At 41.7% G+C, this 24,129-nt stretch overlaps 1 protein-coding gene across 10 annotated transcripts in view; it reads right to left on the bottom strand.

Moving 5' to 3' along the window:
- Positions 1 to 24,129, bottom strand: part of OSBPL3 (oxysterol binding protein like 3) — a 138,242-nt gene that overhangs the window by 32,224 nt on the left and 81,889 nt on the right. For 9 of the 10 annotated variants that reach the window (XM_073333694.2, XM_073333703.2, XM_073333696.1 and 6 more), the window contains 4 exons: positions 18,796 to 18,926; positions 12,207 to 12,314; positions 3,222 to 3,356; positions 2,356 to 2,449 (listed from right to left, as the gene is read on the bottom strand). In XM_073333694.2, coding sequence (XP_073189795.1) covers positions 2,356 to 2,449; positions 3,222 to 3,356; positions 12,207 to 12,314; positions 18,796 to 18,926 — 468 coding nt within the window. The remainder of the gene's footprint in view (positions 1 to 2,355; positions 2,450 to 3,221; positions 3,357 to 12,206; positions 12,315 to 18,795; positions 18,927 to 24,129) is intronic. The other variant, XM_073333698.2, reaches the window with a different exon arrangement.

The following is a 24,129-nucleotide window of genomic DNA, read 5'->3' as shown; positions in this document are numbered from 1 at the left end:
CTGTTAAACAATAGAATACCATTTATTTCAATATTTTTGGATGTTTTCTGTTTTCAAATGTAATTGAAATCAATATAACAGAATACAAAGTGTACAGTGCTCACTTTATATTTATTTTTGATTACAAGTATTTGCACTGTAAAAAACAAATAGTATTTTTCAATTCACCTAATATGAGTACTGAAGTGCTATCTCTTTATCATGAAAGTTGAGCTTACAAATGTAGAATTATGTATAAAAAACACTCAAAATCCAAAAATAAAACAATGCAAAATTTTAGAGCTTGCAAATCCACTCAGTCCTACTTCTTGTTCAGCCAATCGCTCAGACAAACAAGCTTGTTTACATTTGCAGGAGATAATGATGCCCGCCTTTTGTTTACAATGTTACCTGAAAATGACAACAGGCATTCTCATGGTACTGTTGCAGCCGTCGTCGCAAGATATTTACGTGCCAGATGCGCTAAAGATTCCTATGTCCTTTCATGCTTCAACCACCATTCCAGTGGACATGCGTCCATGCTGATGACGGATTCTGCTCGATAACCATCCAAAGCAGTGCAGACTGATGCATGCTCATTTTCATTATCTCAGTCAGATGCCACCAGCAAAAGGTTGATTTTCTTTTTTGGTGGTTCAGATTCTGTAGTTTTCACATTGGAGTGTTGTTCTTTTAAGACTTCTGAAAGCATGCTTCACACCTCATCCCTCTCCGATTTTTGATGGTACTTCAGATTTTTAAGTCTTGAGTCGAGTGCTGTAGCTATCTTTAGAAATCTCACATTGATACCTTCTTTGCGTTTTGTGAAATCTGTAGTGAAAGGGTCCTTAAAATGAACAGCATGTGCTGGGTCATCATCTGAGACTGCTAGAACACGAAATATACGGCTGAATGTGGGTAAAACAGAGCAAGGGACATACAATTCTCCCCCAAGGAATTCAGTCACAAATTTAATTAACACATTTTTTTTAATGAGCCTCATCAGCATGGAAGCATATCCTCTGGAATGGAGGTCGAAACATGAAGGGGCATACAAATGTTTAGCATATCTGGTACATAAGTACCTTGCAATGCCAGCTACAAAAGTGCCATGCAAATGGCATTTCTCACTTTCTGGTGACATTGTAAATAAGAAGAGGACAGCATTATCTCCTACAAATGCAAACAAACTTGTTTCTCTTAGTAATTGCCTGAACAAGAAGTAGGACTGAGTGGACTTGTAGGCTCTGAAGTTTTACATTGTTTTGTTTTTGAGTGCAGTTATGTAACCAAAAAACAAACAAAAAAAAAATCTATATTTGTAAATTGCACTTTCACAACAAAGATTGCACTACAGTACTTGTATGAGGTGAATTGAAAAATACCATTTCTTTTGTTTATCATTTTTACAGTGCAAATATTTGTAATAAAAATATACAATTTGATTACAACACAGAATAAAATATATGTGAAAATGTAGAAAAACATCAAGATATTTAATAAATTTCAATTGTATTCTATTGTTTAACAGTGCGATTAAAACTGCGATTAATCACAATTAAATTTTTTTTTAGTTAATAGTGTGGGTTAACTGCGATTAATCGACAGCCCTAAACACAAAGACTACATCTGCACTACAGACCTTAGAGCGGCACATCTGTACCGCTGCAGCTGCGTTGGTGTAAGGTCTCCTGTGTAGCCACTCTATGCCGGGAGTAGAAAGCTCTCCTGCTGGCCTAATTAAACCACCCCCAAAGAGGGGCGATAGCTATGTTGGCAGGAGATGCTCATGTCAGTCAGGGTTGTGTTTTCTCACACCACTTTCTGACAAAGGTTTTGCTGACAAGTGCTAGTGTAGACAAAACCAAGAGGAGGAAAGTACTATGGTCATACACCAGGCCTATCAGTGTAGAGTTATTCTTACATTTCTTTAAATAAGCTGCATTTTGTTAACCGTAACTATTCTGTGGATTTGAATGGTATCTAAGGGTACAAGTTTGTATTGAAGATCCAGAGTGATGAGAAAATATCTACCTTTTAGTGAAGAGATAGGACCTGGGGTTAGCTACTCCATAGGGTCCCAAGGTCATGGAAAGAAGCTTGGGAGCAGCTGCAGGTCTCTGCAGAGAGGTGACAGACAGCAGACAAGTGTCTATGCTGATACACAGCAACCCTCCCACCTTAAAATGATCAGAGCACAATTGACTGCACTAAGAGTATCCAAACAACAAAAACACCACTCCAAAAACAGTTCAAATCTTAAAAGGAAAGCAAAAACTAGCCAATGTCTACGTCTTGAAATCTGTGATACCAGAGTGATTTCTGGTAAGAAAATGCCTCTTCTCAGAATAGGATACAACAAATCACCAATCTTACCCAAAGTTTGCCTTTCATTCTCAATGTCGTTACTTAGGTTATCCTCTGAGATGTTATCACTTATATCACTGGCATATGAGTCATCATCGGATACCTGGTGGGCAGGGGAAGGAAATAATATAAATAAGTTTGCATTATGCTACTCCTGACAACTGTTATGATGCTTTGTGAAATTAACGGAAAAAAGATCCGTCATTTAAAGAGATCTGTATTGTTTTCTCTGTGTTTCTGTGCTGCATAGAAGCAACAGGTAAGCCTAACAATACAAATAGGTGTACAGATCACAGATCCATCACTAAAAGGATTTCATAAATCATTACTCAATTATTATTTTATTGAATATAAAACTTGTTTTCTTTGATCCTGAAAAATTAGAGATTGGCCTTTCATGAAATTCCAAAAAGCTTATAAAACTTAAAGACTTATAAGACTTTCTTATATTTCAAGAAATAGAAAACAAAGTTTAAAATTGCATGCTGCAGTAGCATCTGCCATAGGTCAACCTACAGGTGCCGCAAGAAAAAAAACGTACAAATACACAATAGTTTGATAAAATTTCTTGCAGCTCCTGTAGGATGACTCAGGACAGATGCTGCAAAAATACATTCCTTATATTTATTTTAAAATCAGGTGTGCAAGCTACGTTGCCTGTTCTCCCTCTTCAGCCACCTCCCGTACATACTTTTTAACTGTTTTATTTTTTTAAGAGAGTAGCAAACAATTAAGTGTATGTGACGTTGAAATCCTCCAAAATATTTCATTTGTAGTAGATCAGCAAGTTTGCAATTACCACGCAAAAAAGATAAAAGGTTAAATATGTTGAAATACGGTACATCAGAGAGATATTCTGATATTTGTGCTCAGACCTCGTTTTCTGAAGAACTTGCAGACAGCAGGACTTCTTGAGCATCAAAAAACTCTGAGAGAGAGTCCGTGACAGACAGCCTACTTTCACTGGAGAGCTGGTGAACCAGGCTTCTGCTTCTTTCTCTTGAATTTTCCTGTTTAAAATAAATAAAAGGCTTTTAGGGAAAAGTATGGTAAGTAGCAAAGTGTACATGTACGTACAAACCAACAGATATACGACTCAGAGAGAGGGCTTAAACGTTGCCACAGATGAATGCATGCGCCCTGCACAGTTTACTGTAGCAAGCATGCATTTCAAAGAGGGGACAAGCAGCAAAGTGCAGAAGAATCAGACACACAAATGACAAAGTGAAGCTCAGTAATGTGTAGTTTGCAGAATCAGTTACTGCTCTTGCGTATGCATCTTTTTTTCAAGAACAGCTCTTAAAATGTTGTAACAGTCAAGTGATCCGTTGAGCTAAATGCATGCGTGTACATAGTTTCCCCATGAAAGGAAAGCAACTACAAAAACTCCGTTTATTGATGTGGACACAACAGCAAAATGGGAACAGACATATGCATGGAATTAAGCGGCAGGCCACAACTTTTATTAAACTTTAACACAGGGGAGGGGCATCAGCCACACATCACACAGACTCTTCTATAGCAGGCACTTAATTGGTTCCAGTGCAGGGTTACAGGGCTCCTTACCATATAACCCACAACATGGGGCAGCTCTCTCCTCAGCCTCCCCTCTCCTCCCTCCCACCAAGGAGGCGGCTCTCTTAGAGTCCTAGCAGCCTCCCCACCACAAGGGGGAGGGACTTTGCAGCAAGGTGGGGACCTCAGCCCACAAGGTCTCACCCTATTACATGAGCCCAAGGTCTATCACCAAAATCCCAAGACTTTTACTTCTGGGAACGCCTCATTTGATTCTCTTAACTGCACTAGAAAAGCCACAGGGGGTGCCAGCAACTAGCCCCACCCAGTCATGCAGGTCAGTATCACAACCCCTGCCCAATCCACGCCTGAATGTATTGTAGCCATATGTCAGCATCTCCATCTGTAGGATGTAGGCCATCATCCCCCAAAACTCCTGGCTGATTGTAATGGATATGGCACTAAATGTAAGACTCTCCCCTAGCCTCTGCAAATTTGTCATTTATTTCCTCCCAAGCCTTGTTTAAAACACAAGATGTTCATTGAATTGGCATACAAAGATTTACAGGAGCCAAAGAGTATTCTAAATGAAGGTCTTCCTTTCCTAGCTATCTTCCTGCTGCTAGGCCACTTATGCAGCAGTAGTACTGCACCCAGTCCTCATGTGCAGCACCCCCTGTTAATGAAGAATATCATATTACCAAGGTTACTTAAAGGAAATAGCCTTTGCTGTGGGATTCATAGCTGAGTTTATACATTATAATGGGGATTTAAGACCACAGCAAGTCTTAAACAGTCTTTGTGTACTTGGCACAGTGACGCTGTTGGCAGGCTAGTGATGGCAGGAGAAGCACCAAGAGACTCATTATTTTGGACTATCTACTGGGTATAGAGAGGGAAAAATCATAGAATCATAAAATCATAGAATATCAGGGTTGGAAGGGACCTCAGGAGGTCATCTAGTCCAACCCCCTGCTCAAAGCAGGACCGATCCCCAATTAAATCATCCCAGCCAGGGCTTTGTCAAGCCTGACCTTAAAAACTTTTAAGGAAGGAGATTCCATCACCTCCCTAGGTAACGCATTCCAGTGCTTCACCACCCTCCTAGTGAAAAAGTTTTTCCTAATATCCAAACTAAATCTCCCACACTGCAACTTGAGAACTTCCTCTCCTGAGAATTGAGTAATCGATCATTTCATGATCGCATTCACCCAAACTGTTTCTGACCTTCAGATGAACAAACTCCTGCGTGAGAATCAAGTCTAAAATTTCTGTCCTCCAGTTCCTTCCTCCACCTTCTGAAAGAAGCCGTTAGAGATTTTGTGTTTTGCTCTGTTACCTTTTCCAAGAGCCGTCTGGGTGGTTAATGTCCCCCATTACTACCAGGCTTTGGGATATTTCTGTTATTTGTTCCAGAAATGACCTCATCCACCTCTGCCCTCCTGATTTGGTGGTCTGTAGTAGACCCCCCTATCACAAGATCCCCGTTTCTTTCCCCTTTGATCTTCACCCAGAGATGTGGAATGGATAGTCAAGGGAGAGCACCCTTTGCTCCAACACTCTTGGTACATGAGGTTTCTTCAAGGAGTTGCTCATGGCCAGGGGGAGATGAGGCTGAATGGGGCCTGGGTCCACTAAACGGCCAGCTCCTCAAATCTAGTTCCCTGGAAGATATCTCAGGGCCCTGCAGGGGGGTTCAGCTCACCAGCAAGCCCTTAGCGCTACAATTTGCCCTGTCCAAGCTCACATTCATTGGAAGGGTGTTCAGAGGTTTGGGCATTAGCACGGGCTTTGGGAGACCCTGTCTGCCACAGTCTTTTTGGGTAAGTTACCTCCTCTCTCTGTGCCTCAATTCCCCCTCTGTAAAATCCCCAAACCCACAGGGGTGGTGGGAGGATAAATACATGACAGACGTAGGCTGATGAGGACCCTGTGTAGATGAGAGAAATAGTTATTCAGCGTGATAAAAGTGCAATTCCCAGCTATAGCCGGGCAACCCCTTGAGTTGCTTTCCAGATTATAATTTGGAGAGATGACTTTTGGTGGATTTTTTCCATTTTATTGTTGAGCTCTTATCTAATTGTACACAATGTGTTGTGGTAATTGTAGTAGGTACTTGATGCCAGCAACACAGTACCGGTACATGCTATAGAACCAACAAGCCCAATACAGGACAGATGGAATTCCTCCACCCTCAGCCTCCTCTTTCAATTTTGTAGACAAACTCTCCTATGCTGCCATTTTACAAGAGGCCTAGTATACCACCTAAAAAGCATAGTAGGCCAGGCCAATATTTGATTTGTAAATGGACACTCTACAATTCTCATCTTAGTTATGGGTTCCAAATTATCTGCTGTTACCTTTTGGGCAGTGAAGCTACAGCATTCAACATTAAGAAGTGGGTAGGAACAAGCGTCCTTGTTCTTTAACACCTCCACAGCTCCTGGGGAGAAGGACAAGGTGGCTTGCTGAGCACGTTACTGCCCTCCAGTTTCATTCTGCATATGCCTATGTTAACTGTAAGATCCAATATAGAAGAACATACTTAACTAACTGGTAGCCTAATAAATGGCTGCCCCTGCTTAGGTAACTGTCAGGGAACACACTCAGTGCAATGAGTTTTAGTGACTGAGCACACGATAAATAGCTCACATCTTCCCCTTATTCCATCATCCGGGGCAGCGTTGTGTTGCAAGCATCTACCACCTTCGTCTGACCAAGGCAACACCAATGTCCACTTGCTTACCACCTTCTTTGATGCAATTCAACCATTGCTTCCTCAGGGTCTCTTTTCCTACTTCCCTCTCCTGCTATGTTATCTTCCCCAGGCCCTCTTCATTCACATCTATATGTATCCAAACCAGCAAAGTTGTGCTTCCTAGATTTTGCCAGCCACATCACAGACTTTGCAAAATGAAAGCATTAGAATGGAAGTCAATCTCTCTCTTTGTGTGACTCTTTATTGCGTACTTGTGACACCTTAGAGACTAACCAATTTATTTGAGCATAAGCTTTCGTGAGCTACAGCTCACTTCATTGGATGCATATTGTGGAAAGTATAGAAGATTTTTTTACACACACAAAGCATGAAAAAATGGGTGTTTTACCACTACAAAAGGTTTTCTCTCCCCCCACCCCACTCTCCTGCTGGTAATAGCTTATCTAAAGTGATCACTCTCCTTACAATGTGTATGATAATCAAGGTGGGCCATTTCCAGCACAAATCCAGGGTTTAACAAGAACGTCTGGGGGGGTGGGAGAGGGTAGGAAAAAACAAGGGGAAATAGGTTACCTTGCATAATGACTTAGCCACTCCCAGTCTCTATTCAAGCCTAAGTTAATTGTATCCAATTTGCAAATGAATTCCAATTCAACAGTCTCTCGCTGGGAGTCTGGTTTTGAAGTTTTTGTGGTAATATCGCAACTTTCATGTCTGTAATCACGTGACCAGAGAGATTGAAGTGTTCTCCGACTGATTTATGAATGTTATAATTCTTGACATCTGATTTGTGTCCATTTATTCTTTTACATAGAGACCATCCAGTTTGACCAATGTACATGGCAGAGGGGCATTGCTGGCACATGATGGCATATATCACATTGGTGGACGTGTGGCTGATGTTATTAGGCCCTGTGATGGTGTCCCCTGAATAGATATGTGGGCACAGTTGGCAACGGGCTTTGTTGCAAGGATAGGTTCCTGGGTTAGTGGTTTTGTTGTGTGGTATGTGGGTGCTGGTGAGTATTTGCTTCGGGTTGGGGGGCTGTCTGTAAGTAAGGACTGGCCTATCTCCCAAGATTTGTGAGAGTGTTGGGCCATCCTTCAGGATAGGTTGTAGATCCTTAATAATGTGTTGGAGGGGTTTTAGTTGGGGGCTGAAGGTGACGGCTAGTGGCGTTCTGTTATTTTCTTTGTTAGGCCTGTCCTGTAGTAGGTGATGAAGTGAGCTGTAGCTCACGAAAGCTTATGCTCAAATAAATTGGTTAGTCTCTATAGTGCCACAAGTACTCTTTTTCTTTTTGCGAATACAGACTAACACGGCTGTTATTCTGAAACCTGTCTTTATTGCGTGAAAACATCTCATTTCAAACACCTGTAGATATTGGCCCTGAACCCATGCTTCTGAATCACGTAGCACTGCACGGCACACCATAGTTCTATACAATTAGGCTTTTAGTCTCAGTGGCATGTGCTTGTCATTCACGACCCCTGAGATGTTATTTCACATACTCCCAGCACTCTCCAGTCTGGATTGTATCTCACGTTCAGGCTTGCCATCTCCTTAACACAGCCGCCAAGCTACTTGAATTGGCCAGACTGGTTTAATGGTACTCCATTAAACTTTATATCCAGTTTCCCTGTGGCACTTTACTGACCCAAGTGACTTCAGTCTTAGGCATGGGATGGAAACTAGTATGACCGCTTAGCTGGTCATACCATGCATAAAGTAGCTTCTCACTTTTTCCCACTGGGATGTTTTTGCTGATGTCATCCATCAATATGGTAAACAGGAGAGGACTGAGGGTCAACCCCCGATGCAGTCCAACTTTCACTTCAAAAGGAGCTCGCTCCAAAACATGTTTGGATCATGTTGGGTAATCTACACAGTGCACGCACCATAGTTATTAAATTATGAGAAACTCCATATTTCCTCAGCACTGGTATGAGTATCCTTCTGTCCACTTTAGAAGGTGCCTTTTCTAGGTCTATAGAAGCCCAGGAGCGATCCTGTTGGTACTCTAGTCCCTTCTCTATCAATTGCGGAATGACAAACATCTGTGGTATCTGTGGTTACTCATCCTTTCCTGAAGCTGAACTGTTCTTATATGGGGATGGCTTCCACCATCTTCTAATCCTAGCATCTAAGATATGTTCCAGTACCATCATCCCAGGCAACAGTAACTTTAATTCTTAATAGTTTCCACATTCACAGATGCTTCCCTTCTTATGTACTGGGATCAAGATAGACTTGCACCAATCTTGGGGGAATCTCTGGTCTTACCAGTCCGTTTTAGTCACTCTGCTCATCTATTTTATGCCTCTCTCTAACCCAAGACTTTCACCAGGTCCACGGTCACCTCATCACATCCCACTGCTTTACCATTCTTCATTTTCCAGACTGCATTTCTCACCTCTCCCTCCGTTATGTCAGGCTCAAGCACCACATTAGGCTCAGATGCGGGCAACTCCACCTGAAAGGGGTTCGCCTCATTTCAGAAAGACTCAGAGTATTGTTTCCACCTCTCCTTTGCTTGTTCGGGTGTTACTAGCAGTCTCCTCTAGTCATCATTTACAAATGGTGTTGCAGCACCATCTTCCTTCCCTCTGAGTCTCATTTTTGTAATGCTATAGTAGTCTTTTTGCCAGCCAACTGTGGGTTGTTTACAAGCTCATTTTACAGGGAGCAACAGACGGAGGGAGGCATAGCTCAATGGTTTGCTCATTGGCCTGCTAAACCCAGGGTTGTGAGTTCAATCCTTGAGGGAGCCCATTTAGGGATCTGGGGCAAAAATTGGGGATTGGTCCTGCTTTGAGCAGGGGGTTGGACTAGATGACCTCTTGCTGTCCCTTCCAACCCTGATATTCTATGTTTTGTTTCTCTTTCTTTATGCACCACTTCCTTATTTTGGATTGCCACCTGCACTTCAGGGGTCCACCACCACTTCTCATTCTCCTTTCTTCCCTTCCTGCACCCCATCTTCCTTGTCCACAAACCTCTTCCACCCCCACAATCCATGATCTTTTGAGGTGGTTCCACTCCTCTTCATATGATGCCAAATCTGTTTCCAGCTACAAACCCTGTCCTGCTTACCCAAACTTCCCTGCCATAGTTCACTAACTCCCCATTCTTTGTTTGTTTCTTTTGAGCTGATCCTCCTTTTGAGGATAAAAAGCACTAGCTAGCCCAGTGTTATTTGCAGACATATTTGCAATAGTTTCCAGGTGTTTAACAGCATAAAGTTTTCATTCTGCAGCCTCCCTATTTTGTTCTAATAATCAAATCTCTTACATTTAATAGACTGTTTTAGTGCTTTATATTTTTAAAGCAATGCTTTAAGGAAGTGAAGTGCACTAGTGCCATATATCCGTGATGCTCTGATGAATTTGGAGGATTGCTTAATTGAGGTGCATTTCCATGGGAGCTTATGCCAGTCAATAAGATTCTACTGTACTATGAAATTCTGTACAAGATCAGTGAACTAACATACCAAAAACAGCACTGATTTTTCTTATACAAATTGTGATAAAACAGAAGAAGAAAAGAAAAAAAAAGGTATGACTTCACAATATTTAAAGCTTCATAATCTTCTTCTTTGTCAGGAGGAGGAAGGTATCTAATAATCTAAATCTTACAGGAGAACTCTTGTTCCTGGGATTGCGTATAACTAATTAGTCCCATCTGAGAATCTGGTAGTTTCTTACAATTTACTATGTGGGAGTTTTATTTTCTCTTCTTTACTTCATAAGACTCCAAGATGAGCAATAAAGTAAAGTCATGAGCTGCTATATGGACAAACTAAACTTTTACCCTAAATCTTGAACTAGGTTTGCCCCCTCCCACACACTGGTTTGATTTCTACAGGGTCTATCATCATAATTTGTTACCAAAGTGCCATGATTACACCGGAGAGTGTAGAGAACAGAGAGAAGCTGTCGCTGAGTCAAAGCCCTGTGACATCATACAGTCAAAGTAAAAATAAGTAGTATATTTCTGGAGTATAACCATGGCCAGAGTGCAACCCGAGCTTAAGAAAGACATCCTGCCAATTTCTGGCATCAAGAGAGTTAGGATGAATAAAGTTGCCCATCCTGTGAAAATTCAATACTTTTCAACATGATAAAATCAATTAGCACCCTCCAAATAAATTAGATTTACCCTGAAAAATGACACAGGAAGCTTGGAATGGCAAAGTAATAGTATCCTTGAGTGTACTTAAATCAAATTTTGTATAGTGGCCCTTTCTCTTTCTCACCACTCCCACTGCTCTAGAGTACACTGCTCTAACAGTCTTCCAGAACACATTTAACTAGAATGAAACAGGTCCAGTGTAAGTGCCTTGGTCCTTGAGCTAACGAAGATAAATCCTGAGCCAAGTTATGGACAGTTTGTGAATGAAACATTAAAGGTTTTTTTCTTTATGAATTTAGGCATGTACTGCATGGTATATACATTGCTTCAGCACTGACCCATTGTCATGGCAAGGCCTTTTATGTATTAATAAGAAAATCTTTTCAAGACTAGGAGTTGGTCTGAGATAAGCTAACATCCAGAAGATCTGTTATACATTTTTGAAACATTGTTCAAATTCTCAAGGGGATAAAAAGCAAAGACCACTAGCACAATCAATTACACTTTAAAATCTACAAGTGTGACCAAAATCTAGCTCAAATGGTACATTATACCAAGACAGTTGAACTAACTGAATAAATGAATAATTTATTTTTTTTTAAATAAAGGAAATTAACTAATACTTTACAGAGGACATGAAACAAAATGAAATCTCCCATTCAACTTCTAATGAAACGTTTACTATACAATTGCTACAGAAGTTTCTTTGATTTAACGTTTAGGAAATCCACCAGAAACAGAACATGAACACACACGCACACTCTCTCTCTCTCTTTCCTTCAAGGGGTAACTTTTTTATTTATAAGTGACATTTGAGACATGTAGGGGACATCCTAGCTACATACAAGGAAAACTGAATTGCTAAAACTGTTCATATATCTCATTTTTCCATTGCTTTTTTTTTTTTTTAACTAGAAGAATGACCTATTTTTGCAAGTTATTAGCACTTATCTAAAAATATAACTAGCCCTGAGTGAAACACCCTGGCAGCTGATGTTCTGTACTAACAAGGAGTCAAACCAAATTCAATAGAACAAAATACACCCAAAGTACAATACTTAATGTATTTTACAGTAAAGTTACCCTTCCCCTTCTTCAATTACTTGGGTTCTGTGTTAAAGCTGCTATACGGGTGACAGTAGCAACTAGGGAACATAAGAATGATCAAGGAGAACAGACAGCGTTGAGAGAAAATAATGCCAGATAGAATGATGGGGTGACTTTGCTCATGCCTAAGGCAAGGGGCAAGTAACAGAAGGAGAACAAAGGACCTGCCAGCAAAAAGCAATGGAAGTGTTTAGAAAAACTGTTCTAAATTAATACTGCACAATGCAACATCATGTGAGCCACACGCATGAGGGAAGAGGAGCTCCTTTTGCTAATACAACTCACTGCATGGGGAACAGAGGAACAAGACAGTACGCAGCTATGCAACAGTCGAAGTGTAAGGGTTTGTAGCAACAGACACCACTGAAACAGGAAATCCATACCCACCTTCACCAAACTGGGACTTGATTTTGCATTAGTTGCTGAATCAAGGAGCATAGACTCGGCATGTATTCTGCGTAACCGGTCTTTAAGATCTGTGTTTTGTGCTATGGCCTGGAACATTTAACAAAAAGTATTGTGGCTATAAAGTTTTCTTAGCTAATGTAGACAGTGGCTTCATTGTGCAAAAGGAGCAGAAGAAAACTTTGAATGAAGCAGAAAAAAGAAAAAAAGGTCACTAGATACATGACCTGTTATTGGTCCTGCATTTAGTATATCACAAATGCTTCAGACATTGCTCCTCTCTCAAACATGAGTATTTGGGGGCGGGGGGCAGGGAAGAGGGAAGGGAGACTTCAAATAAACACCATGGGGAGATGGGAGGGATAGCTCAGTGGTTTGAGCATTGGCCTGCTAAACCCAGGGGTGTGAGTTCAATCCTTGAGTGGGCCATTTAGGAATCTGGGGCAAAAATTAGGGATTGGTCCTGCTTTGAGCAGAGGGTTGGACTAGATGACCTCCTGAAGTCCCTTCCAACCCTGATATTCTATGATTCTATGGGAAATCTTAGGCCACCAGAGGCTATACGCTGGTTTTTTAAAGTTTATGGGTCTTTTCCTCTATCCCCTTCTACAACTTATCCTGTCTAATCATGCCTGTTAATTCAAACTATTTCCCCCAGAACTATAAAGCTGTGCAATTAGAAACATGCATTTTCCTTTCAGCCTGACATAAAACACTTCCCTTCGCTTGCCACTGCATCACTGACAGCACATCCAGACTACTGGCACTTTCCCTAAAAGTAATCCCCAGAGCAGCCATATGATTGGCTTTGCTACTCTAAAACTGCCCCAAATCCACTTCTTTCTGCTGCATCAGAACCTGTGGGTTATAAACACTATGCTACTTGGGCAAGGATGGAGCAAGCAGTGTTAGAGAGCACAGGACAACCCTTATGCACCAGAGGCCAAGCGTGTTTCTCCAAGAACTCTAGTGATGGCAGAGGGACAGTTCCATTGGCAGAGTGGCTGGAACACTGGGGAACAGAAGTGAAAGTGAGGAAAGGCACTTTTCATATTTTAACACCTAAATTCAACAACATTAGGTTTTGTTCATGTAGTTTGCGCAAGATCAAACAGAATTATGAAGTTAATGGGACTAGCTCTGTCTCCCTCAAACTGAGAAAGATATTGTGAGACTTTGTTTAGTGCAAATATTTTATTACTAAACATTTTGAAATTATATATATTTTTAATTTTTGAAATTAGTTTTCACTAACAGTTAAAACACAAATTTCTCCATACCAGTGATAACGGAATGCCCCATTCTATACTCCATTTCAGAAGCAGATATCTCTTCAAATAATAATAATAATAAAAAAATAATACAAAGGTGATCTATTATGAAAAGAAACCACTTATATATAGCATGACGACACTGTACCAAATGGGAATGTTTTCTTTACATTTAAACATGAGTGGGTAGTTTTTAAATACTGAAGTAAGACAGACGGGGAGGTGAGTTCACTTGTTTCAGTCAGGATGAAACAAAAAACAAACAAACCCCTTATATCAGGTGCCTAAGACCCTGACAAATATTCCCTCATCATTTCATAAACAAGATGAGTTGTTAATTTTAGGAAGGAAACATTAAACATTAGAAGATTTGCAGAGGCACTATGAAACGTTTCCTTCCCGATATTTACCCTTCTGGTAATAGAGCCTTCATTAAGTCCTGACTTTTGAGTGTGTACTTTCACTGCAGAAACTGGATGCCGTTGAAACTCAATACCCGGAAGCCATAACTTTTTGGCCAAGGCCCTGTTTAGTTCCCAAATAAGTGCTTCTGAAGCTGAATTTACAACACAAAAATCTTTAAACAACTTCACTAATAAACTTGATAACTTGGAAATAAACTTTCCCTTAAACTGCATATAGAACATATTTAAATAACTATATAAAATTAGTTTTGAGAGGTTACAAAGGCAGCATCGATGCTGGATAAAATGTGAAGTCTACAGTGTAATCTAAGTGGGCGTGACGGACTAGTGGACACACCATTCCCCAGAAAGGAAGTTTTCAGCTAAGAACATTCAATTCTAGCTCTTAGCATTTCCACTAGACCTGAAATGTCTAGGGAATAACAAACTATAAGTAATAAGATAGGGCAGGCTCAGATAAAAGCATATAATCTAAATAATAGTGCAACCCAAAAACTAAAGTCATTTTAAGGAGCGTATGTATGGACTGCCTCTTGGACACTCTTGCTTTCATATGTGGAAGACTGTACATCAGTTGCATAATGTATGGTGAATGTAGACATGCATAGCTAGGTGGCCTCTGCATATATGTGCCGTTGCCTGAGACCTCTCAACCCTGGTGGCTGATACTCACCTGATTGAACAGGCTGTGATCCATCTGAGAACCGGATGCACAGAGATGATTGCAATGGTGTATAAAAGAAACTTGCATCATCACAGATCCCAAAATTTTGAGACATGTCTGAATGTCTGAGAACTGGTCTTTTGGGGAATCTGCATGATCTATTCTGGAGTCTGATTATCCCTTTCTCTCTTGGTTTGTAAGTATTATAAGCGTCCTGTGGTGTCTATTTCCATTCTGAGGCTGGACAGTCTCTTTTAGTGTCCCTTCTTCAGGTTTGGGTGGATACAGTACTCCTAGAGAACAATTAAGGCTTTGGCTGTTGGTTCCCTGGATTCTTGAAGAGATTTGGTTCATCCTGGAATTGATAGAGCAGGGGGCCTGACAACCTAGCTTAATAATGACTGCCACTAGTGCTTAATTTGTAATGGAAGAGGTGCTGGGGCTCAAACAATTTTTTTATATTCATAACTGATGCAGCAAACAGAGGTACAGGAGCTCTGCTCTGGCATAAATTCATTACTGTCTGCCCCTCAGTAGCTTCATGAAGCCTTTTGGGGTTTGTCCAGGTATAGGTCTAATCTGTATGAGAAACACAATCTCATAATGACCGCCCCTGAGAACCAGAAATGCTTCTGCCAGTTATAGTCTCTGGAGATTTTGCAGTTACTGCTGATCTTGCAGTTTCCTATTTTGAATGTGGATTTCTTTATCCATTTAATAAGGTACTGGGGGTTTAGTATAACCATCACTCTCCTGGGTCTCTTCCCATATGAAGAAGGTGGAGCAGTGCCAGGAGACTCTTCTGGTCAGATGGGTTCTATGGCCCTGAGTGAAGTATAGGCCATCTATCTTTTGGAAGGTCTGATGCTTGTCAGGGCTGAGTGAAGTATGGAGAGGGAGCTGGGAGGAGGACTATCACATATCCTTGCCACAAAATTTCTCAGACCCAGGTGTTTATTGTTGAAGCTGACCAGCTGGATCACAAAGAAGAGAAATACCCTCAATTCTGTGTTCAGCCTCAGTCATCTTCTCCGGTTACTGTGCAGGATTTTTTAGTCAGGAGGAGGAGGAGGAGGGGGAAAGACAAGGTCAGCCTCCGGTGTTCTTGTTCCAGAATTTTCATTATTGGATACCATATATCTTCTGGGGGAAATCTCTGCTAGGAATACAGCCAAAGGACTGCTTACTGTAACTGGGTTTGAAATATTTCCTCTGGCTCTTAGAATAATTTGACAAAAGATCATTTGCATGTTTCTATATTCCCTGCCAACACTTTCTCCAGTTTTTCCTGGAGATATACTGAAAAGAGCCAGCTCTCAGCCAGGAAGAGGTGCAGATGGATTCCTGACAACCCTATTATGGAAATGACCACCAGACAAACCACCTTTCATCTGCAAGCTTACAGGAATAATTATTCGCAAAAAGAAAAGGAGTACTTGTGGCACCTTAGAGACTAACCAATTTGAGCATGAGCTTTCGTGAGCTACAGCTCACTTCATCGGATGCATAATTATTGGCTTTTTGAGTGAGTCCCTCCGATTTCCATGGTCTCAGCCGAGGTAGCCTCCCCTAACCACTGTTTTGCAGACCACAGCCCTGGGGGTGAAAAACATTGCATATATATTTAGTGTCTTATGAAAAATGTGGACACTGACATTATCCATAAAAGGACAAAAAAATCCTCTGGGTTGATGAGAGGTCTGTATTTTTTAAATGATTGCACCAGTACAACATCACTCTCATGAAGCAAGTAGGTGTCAATATTTGATGATGAAGGCCTCAGAGTCCTTAAACATATTTTCAGTTCTTCTTTGAGTATGTTTACTAGAAAGAAAAATCACCTTCTGATGGGAGCACCAAGGCCCCAGCTACAGAAGCCATCACTGAGTCTTCTTTCAGGATCTGAACCAGATTTTTTTTTCTTGATCTTGTTTACTCATCTTCCCCCTCTCCCAAAGAAATGCCTCCTCTGATCTATTCATGATTATATTGGGGCAGGGGGGAGGGGGAGGAAATGATGGAGGAGGGAAAACAACATACACACCACCAAGAATCAATGAGTTTCAATTCAGAAGGTAGGTATTTATCTTTCCCCTTCAACTAGCTAGATGAACAGCACTAGTTATTACTAATCTACAGTATTACATAAGCAATGGAAAGAAAGAAAAAACTGACACCCTCCTATGTATCCTGTTCCTGATTTTTATGGTCTGCTGCAGAATGTTCTCCTTCCTGTAGCGTTCAGCCTAAGGAGAGGGATTTGTCTTTGATTATTTACTGCTCTTGGTTTGTTTGTGAAGGACAGGATTATTGCCTTCTCAGCAAGAGAGAGTACCTTTTGTTTGTGAGCGGAGTGCCTTTTACAGGATAAGATAGGAATGAGTTTGTCTTTCAGCCTCCCTCTCTCCAGAGCCAGGAAGAAAGTAGTAGAATGATTTCTCTCTCTTTAAATCTTCCTGATCACCTTCACAGCCTGCTACTCTGAGCACTTAACTCAGGCTGCCCAGAAATCCTTTAAACATCTTGGTAAGGACTGTGGGGATTTTGACTGGAGCTCTATTTAAAAAGAAGCAGATCTTAGCCAGGAAGAGTTTTGGTACTTGGATCATAACTGCTGCACTCTTGATGTACATCCACCCTTCCAAATGCCAGCAAAGAAAGCTCCTGGCTTCTTCCTGAACATTCCCTGCTGCATGGGATGATCAGGTTACTGCTGCACTATCACTGTCTCTAGCTTTACAGGCTGAGAACAGGTCTCACAGTGGATTCTGAGCTGAGGAGTGTAGAGCTTCACAGACGGAGCACTCTTTTCAGTGTGGCGTTCCCTTTTTTTAGTCCTATTATGCAACAGATGGGGATGGGAGCTGGCAGAGAGTTTTTCACGGGGAATCCAAGAGGAAGCATCTGAAGATCAATATTTAGCCTTTTGGGAAAAGGTTACACACTCAACTAACTGACTGTCCACTCTGTGCAGAGAGCCTAAACTAAGCATTTTTTTCCCCTTACTGATTTAAAAGTAGTAAGAAAATAACTTTGGAAAATGACAGCTTGTACAGCTGTGACCTATCTAGTTCTCAGAAGCAGGCCTCATGGGAAGCAAACAGAAAGGTGTGGTCAAATGAACACAGCTGGCATGCAAGAAGCTTCAGTTGCCTCTGATTTCTGTGGAGAGAGGAGGCAGCTAGAAGTTGAACTAGTAGAGATGCTATGAGCTAGAAACTCTTTACCATTCGCTTTCCAGAATCTCTGCTTATGGAGTTACCACCTATGCTAACTCTAGCTGTGCACCAAGTTATATCAGTTCACCCACAGCAGAGTCCCCACCGCCTCCAACCAGAAGATTGCAAGATAAGTTACAATCTAAGAGGGAGGCAATGACAACTCTCCCCTCTCTGAAGATCAACCAATGTGAATCTCGGGAGTTTGATCACCAACAGTCTTGGGAGTGGGAATCTCAAAATCAATCTCAAATTGACTGCTGAGACTAAGCTGGTGCCAGACCAGGGATTGTATTTTATAGCAGTCTTTTCTTCACCAGAATCCAGTGAAAAAAGTTGATCAATGCAAAACTATGAACAAGCATTAGCGAAAGCAGAACTACTGTTTTTAGTTACATTTCGATTCGTTTAGCAGGGGCAGCCAAAGGTTTCAGCCGCCCAAGAAATGACTTTAGGCCAAAGCATGTTGTCCAATGCCTGACTGCTGTAATACAAACCTCCCCACACCTTGGTGGTAAAAATAAAATAGAAATTTTAAAATTAGAATCTGTTCTCTGACCGTTCTGTTTATAATGCCACACGGCTTCATAATTTCACAGCTAGGATTATGAATAATTTCACAGCTATGATCCATCGGGTTATGCAGTTTCCAACAGCCATTTGTACTGTTAGTATAGTACGAAGCACCAAATTAGAGAAAATAGTAACTCTGGATCACTGTCAAACAGCAGCTCTGATTCAACAGAGTATTTCCAATACTTAATAAAATACATGATTGATAGATTAACTCTGCACAGTACTGTCCTGTTAATTTGAGGGGCACATCCGCACCTCCAAGGTTTGGAATAAGCAGATTATATGAAACACCATATACATAGTCTGTTTGCTTTAGTGTTAATAAGATATATAACCCAAGATACAGAAGAATGAGAGATCTTATGAACTGTTATAACCAATCCCTCTGAATTTCACTGAACTCGACATATTACTTACGGATGATAAGGCATTCTTCAACCCAGCTATTTGTGCAGATGGAGATGAGGCTGCATCATGTTCCAGCAGCTGCTTCAGTTTCTCTCTTTCAACGGAGATTGTACTAAAAGCCGACTTTAAGGTGACGTAAGCTAAAATAATTTTTTTTAAAAGTAGACAGTTAGAAAAATGCCACCAGTTGTGAAACAACATTTCAATGCAGCTTAATATACAGTGACAGAAATAAGACTTGTGGGGACAGAGCACTAAAGATAGGCAAGGTTACCCAAGGTTAAGACCTGGATTTTTACTAGGAAAAATGCTCCTTATAAAGGCCCTACTTTGATCGCGGATGATTGTCAAATAATTGCTGCTGAGTTATGGACAAGACATAGAAAAAGTAAAGTAATAATGGATCTTTATTAATTGTGGTAATTTGGAAAAGCCAGAGAAGACACACTTTTTTTTAAAAGACAAATTTGCTGGAACAATATAAACCCTCAAGTGTTATGTTATGTCTGCTAAATTTTTTGATAACCAGACATTTTGCTGAAACTATATTACAGTCACTGTATGGGGTTGACAATGGGAGCCCTGGCCGCCAGCTGCCTGGGATGTCCAGGGTTCCCGCCATCAGCCACACGGCTGGCAAAATTGCCTGGGTAGAAGCTGAATATTGAGGGATCTGCAATTTCCACAATATTGCAAATTAAGTATTTATTATATGACAAATGCTCTGTGCTCCTGTATTTTCAGAGTCAAAGTATTTTGATTCTTTATTATAAATGGTAGCATTATAACTGCACGTGCTACATTAACTTGCTTCCCTTCCTCAGTATGGTTTTAGCCTCCAAACACTTGAGGATCTATCCTGCATTCCTTGAATAAGTAACGTTTCCAGTGAAAAATCAAGGAGACATGCTAACCTGTGCTAACTGATTCACAGGGGAAGCAATCCAACTGTGCATAGGCTAATAGTTTGCTCATGAACAGGGCTCTGTGGTTTTGGGCCATGCTGTATCTATCTGTGTGGGGATATTTACATTTAAGTTACAAGAACTAAATGGAACAAACAACAAGATATTGAATTTGTTTAGTAGGTAACTTGCATACTCTGCAAACTTCACACTTCTATTTCCATTCCTACCTCTGTGTTGCTAACCTCAAGTGTTCACAAATCATGAGTCAGGCCCCAAAAATTTCATGAGATCAGCTTAAAAAGCATAAAACTTCAAGTAGTAATACATTCTGGAATCCTTTCATTTTCTTTCTGGTTTTTGAGATTTTGGGGGTACATGGGTTCATTTTTTTTCAAGCTTTTCTTCAACAATGTTGGCTAGAAACTTTGCTGAAATTCTCATACAGTACTTTCTTATTCACTTGATTCCAGGAGCTGCAGATTTAGGGGTAGGACCAAATATCATGAGACTTGCACATAACTGAGAGTTGGCAACAATACATTCACATGCTCACAGAGTAGATGGGGGCTTAAGATTTGTGAGAAGTGAGGATGACAGAGCCAAATGAAAAGGTAAATGGAGAGGAAAGCAACTAGTTCTATCAAGAGTATGTCTTCACTGCAGAGTTATCTTGGGCAGTCGGCACCCAGAGTTATCTTGGGCAGCCTAGCTCAGGTGTGAGTGATCATATTGCAAAGTTACTGAGTCAAGACTGGTGCTGCACTCACCTGTATGTATCACTGGGACTTCTGGGCACACATCCCATGGTTCTGAGCGCTGCAGTAAGTTGAACTGCTCAGTGAATCGCGGGAAAATTTGTCTGTCCTTCTGGGTATATGGGGGAAATTGTGGGAGGCACTGGAGAAAAATCAGTCCCTGACTGGCTTAGCCTGTGTCCTCACTGAAAGTGGACAGGTTACCATCCCAAGTGAAAGCTTAACCCAGGCTTTAGCCTATACCACTGGATGGACCAGTTAGCCGGGGTGTAAAACACCAACTCAGATTAGAGGTTTGTATGTGTGGATGGGAGAGATGTTGGGGCAACACACGAGTAAGAGCCCAGGTTTACTCTGCAGTGAAGAAAAGCCCTAAAGGGGCTTGATCATAAAAGGGAATTCACAATTCCCAGTAACCATCAAAAGGGAATGCTGTGTGCTCAGCCCCTACTGGGAGGAAACCTATAGTGCTGTACAGCCAGCTCTGTCTATGCTGTCAGTGAGTCTTTTGAGTTAAAACCAAGGGATCAGACTCAGGTACTGGGTCCCAGAGACTTGCACTCAAGATTTACAAAAGAAACTAGTGATTTTAGGTGCCCAACTTGAAAATCTTTGCCTATAGTTACGATGTAGAGAAGATACTCTAGTCATACTCCTAATTACTTTTTGTGCCATATGCAGTGCAAAGCTTACGGAAGCCATTTATGAAATCCCACTCACAATTTTACAGTGGTTACTAAGAGCAGAGGAATAATTTATCACATGTCTAAAAGAAATGGACTGTAGTGTTCTAACAGCACTGTGCAAAATCTGATTTCCAACCCTCATGAGATTACCAGAGCAATCTTCTTAGCGTATGCGCAGTGTGCCTCAGATGGTGCATCGGATTTTAACATCAAACAGCAAGTTGTAGTCAACCTAATAGGATACAACAACTACAAGACTCATGGGTGATGAGCCTTCTTCAATACTGCATTAAGTTGTACGTAGCCATTCTGCATTTCCTAATGGAAGTATTACAATGTGTGCCGCACAGCCTCCATGTGGGCAGTCATTGCCTGGCTGTCAAGAAAAGGGGTGCTGGCCCTTTTAAGACCCCCGCCCTTCAATGGGGTGATTTATACCCCATGCAGCCTCAGAAAAGCCCTTTTACCAGGATCAAGCTGGAAGCAACAGCATCAATTCCAGACGCAGCAGCATGGTGAGATTGGGCGGGTGGGGAATCCTCCCCACCCAGCACATGGGGGACCTCAAATTGGCCTGGGAGGGGTGAGGATCCCTAAACATATGAGACAGGATGCAGAGCTAGGGTACCCCAGGCAGTGGGGGGTGCAGAGGCACAGGAGGAAGGGGACCTCCCCCTCCTAGTCAGTAAGGGGGACACCACAAGGCTCTCAATCGCCCATCAGTAGCAGCTGCAACAAGGAGGCGGCAGAGGAGCCTGCCAGGGCCCCACCATGTGGCGTTGGGGGTCCAGAGGAGCCTCAGGGTGACCAGCAGGGTCCCAGTGGAGGACTGGCTGAAGTCACCTCAGGATCACACCACAGTCGGACAGGGCAGTAGCAGCAGTGACAGGCAGCTGCAGGACCCAGAGAAGGGCGGCTGTTTTCCTTTGGCGGAGGGTTTTCCTCATCCATACATGAGAGCATGTGCAGTGGGGGAGGGCAGGCTGAGCGAGAGTAGGAAAGGTGAGTGGCCTCTTGCAGTGGTGGGTACTGACCAAGGTCCCCATACCACAGAGTGGGCAATGGGTGTGCCACTGAGTGGCTCCCCATACCGCAGAGGGGACCGGTTGGGTGGCTGCCTGGGCTCTCCCCATCACTGCACAGTGAATGCCTGGAGGGTGGGGGGGGGGTCTCCCCAGCAGGCAGAATACTACAGATCAAAAACACTTTTGATCCAACTCAGAGAAGGAGCTTAGGGACAGGGCCAAAGGACACAGTGCTTCCCCTGCAAGGAGGGGGCATGCAGTATGGTGAGCATCTCTGCCAGTGACAAAAACTGGCGAAACTGAGGTACAGCTCAGTGTGGCAGTGGCCAAAGACTCCACCCATAACTGACACCACTCTTGGGGAAATGGAGGCACATCTCAGGGCAGCTGTGGCTTAGATTACAGCCATAACTGAGGACCACCTTTGGAGGGAACTGAGGGACAGGTCAAAGTTGGCTGCATCCAAGGCACCACCTGAAGTTGAAGCCCAAGTTTAGGAAAACTGAGGCTTAGCTCAGGGTGGCTGTGACCAAGACTACAGATGAAATGGACGGATCAAACCTGGGGAAACTGAGGCACAGTTCAGGGTGGCTGCCAGTAGACATTTGGAACCAGATATGGGAAAGCAAGACAGGCAGGGCAGACCGAGAAGTGTACTAGCTCTTTGGCCACATTCCAGACCTTGACTGGTAAGCTGAGATTACCTCTGGCAGATGGAAAAATAGACGGGCCCTCTACCGACCCACCTGGGGATTGAGTTAAATATGTGAGCTGGTGTATCTAAACTCCCCGAGGAGTAGGAACTATTCTTGAGCTCTTATGCTAAAATGCCGCATTGTAAGTCATCATCATGCTCTGGTTCTCAGCTTTTATTCATTATACCATTCTCAAATGTTTTAGAGAAATGCACCAGAAAGACAAGTATATCACCTGTAGCTAGTTTTACAAGTGCAGTTCCCACAGGAACTCTTCTCTCCTCAAATATTATTTGAGAATATACTCAGAGTCAGAGGGGCAGAACCATTTTAGATAACATTCTAGAATGTGTATTTGTGTAATCTCTCAAAAAAATATTACTTCAGATGTGAAACTAAAGGCTGATTTTACTCTCACTGCCCAAATTCTTAATTTTGAAATGACGACATGTCTGATCTCCAACTACATAATATATGCCTTAAAAAAAAACTCTCTCTCTACTCTCCAGGAGATGTATCAGCACATATTTAGACTTATTAAAGAGACTATGCCTTTTAAATGCTACATTTTGTTTAATTCACAAAAGATAAAACAAACCTCTCCTCCATTCAAAATATTATTTTCCTATTTCAGAAGTATAGATGAGGCAGCGCGAAATAAAGCAGCATTAAGAAATTATTATATACCCTTCACAAAAGGGCATTAAATGACACTGAGCCAACAATCACCCCAGCAAAAAATAGGTATTGCACTTGGGTTTCTAGCGTAAAGCCTATAGCCATGATGTATATTTTCATTTCTAAGAGAGCAATATTTCTGCCATGATTATCTCAAGGAAGAAGATTCTTAAAACATCTTATTTGGTGCTACTGCATTTTAAAAAAAAAAAAAACATCTAATTTTGACCACATGTGATTTTGCAAAGCTCAATGGTAAGAGAGTTCACTTATGTAAGTACAGTATCTAAAACATACCTCCACCACAGGGGAAAAACAAATGAGGAATGTTTATGATAACATTGCTGCATAGCCAGCGAAAGTGGGTTTTCTGTGAGATGTCCTTATTAATCACAGAATCATAGAATATCAGGGTTGGAAGGGACCTCAGGAGGTCATCTAGTCCAACCCCCTGCTCAAAGCAGGACCAATCCCCAATTTTTGACCCAAATGGCCACCTCAAGGATTGAACTCACAACCCTGGCTTTAGCAAGCCAATGCTCAAACCACTGAGAATGGTGGAATGCTTCAAAAAAAAAAAGTCATTTTATTTCCTG

This window comes from Lepidochelys kempii, chromosome 2 (genome assembly GCF_965140285.1).
Source record: "Lepidochelys kempii isolate rLepKem1 chromosome 2, rLepKem1.hap1, whole genome shotgun sequence".
Classification (NCBI taxonomy): domain Eukaryota; kingdom Metazoa; phylum Chordata; order Testudines; family Cheloniidae; genus Lepidochelys; species Lepidochelys kempii.
This window is presented reverse-complemented; position numbering and strand designations above follow the sequence as displayed.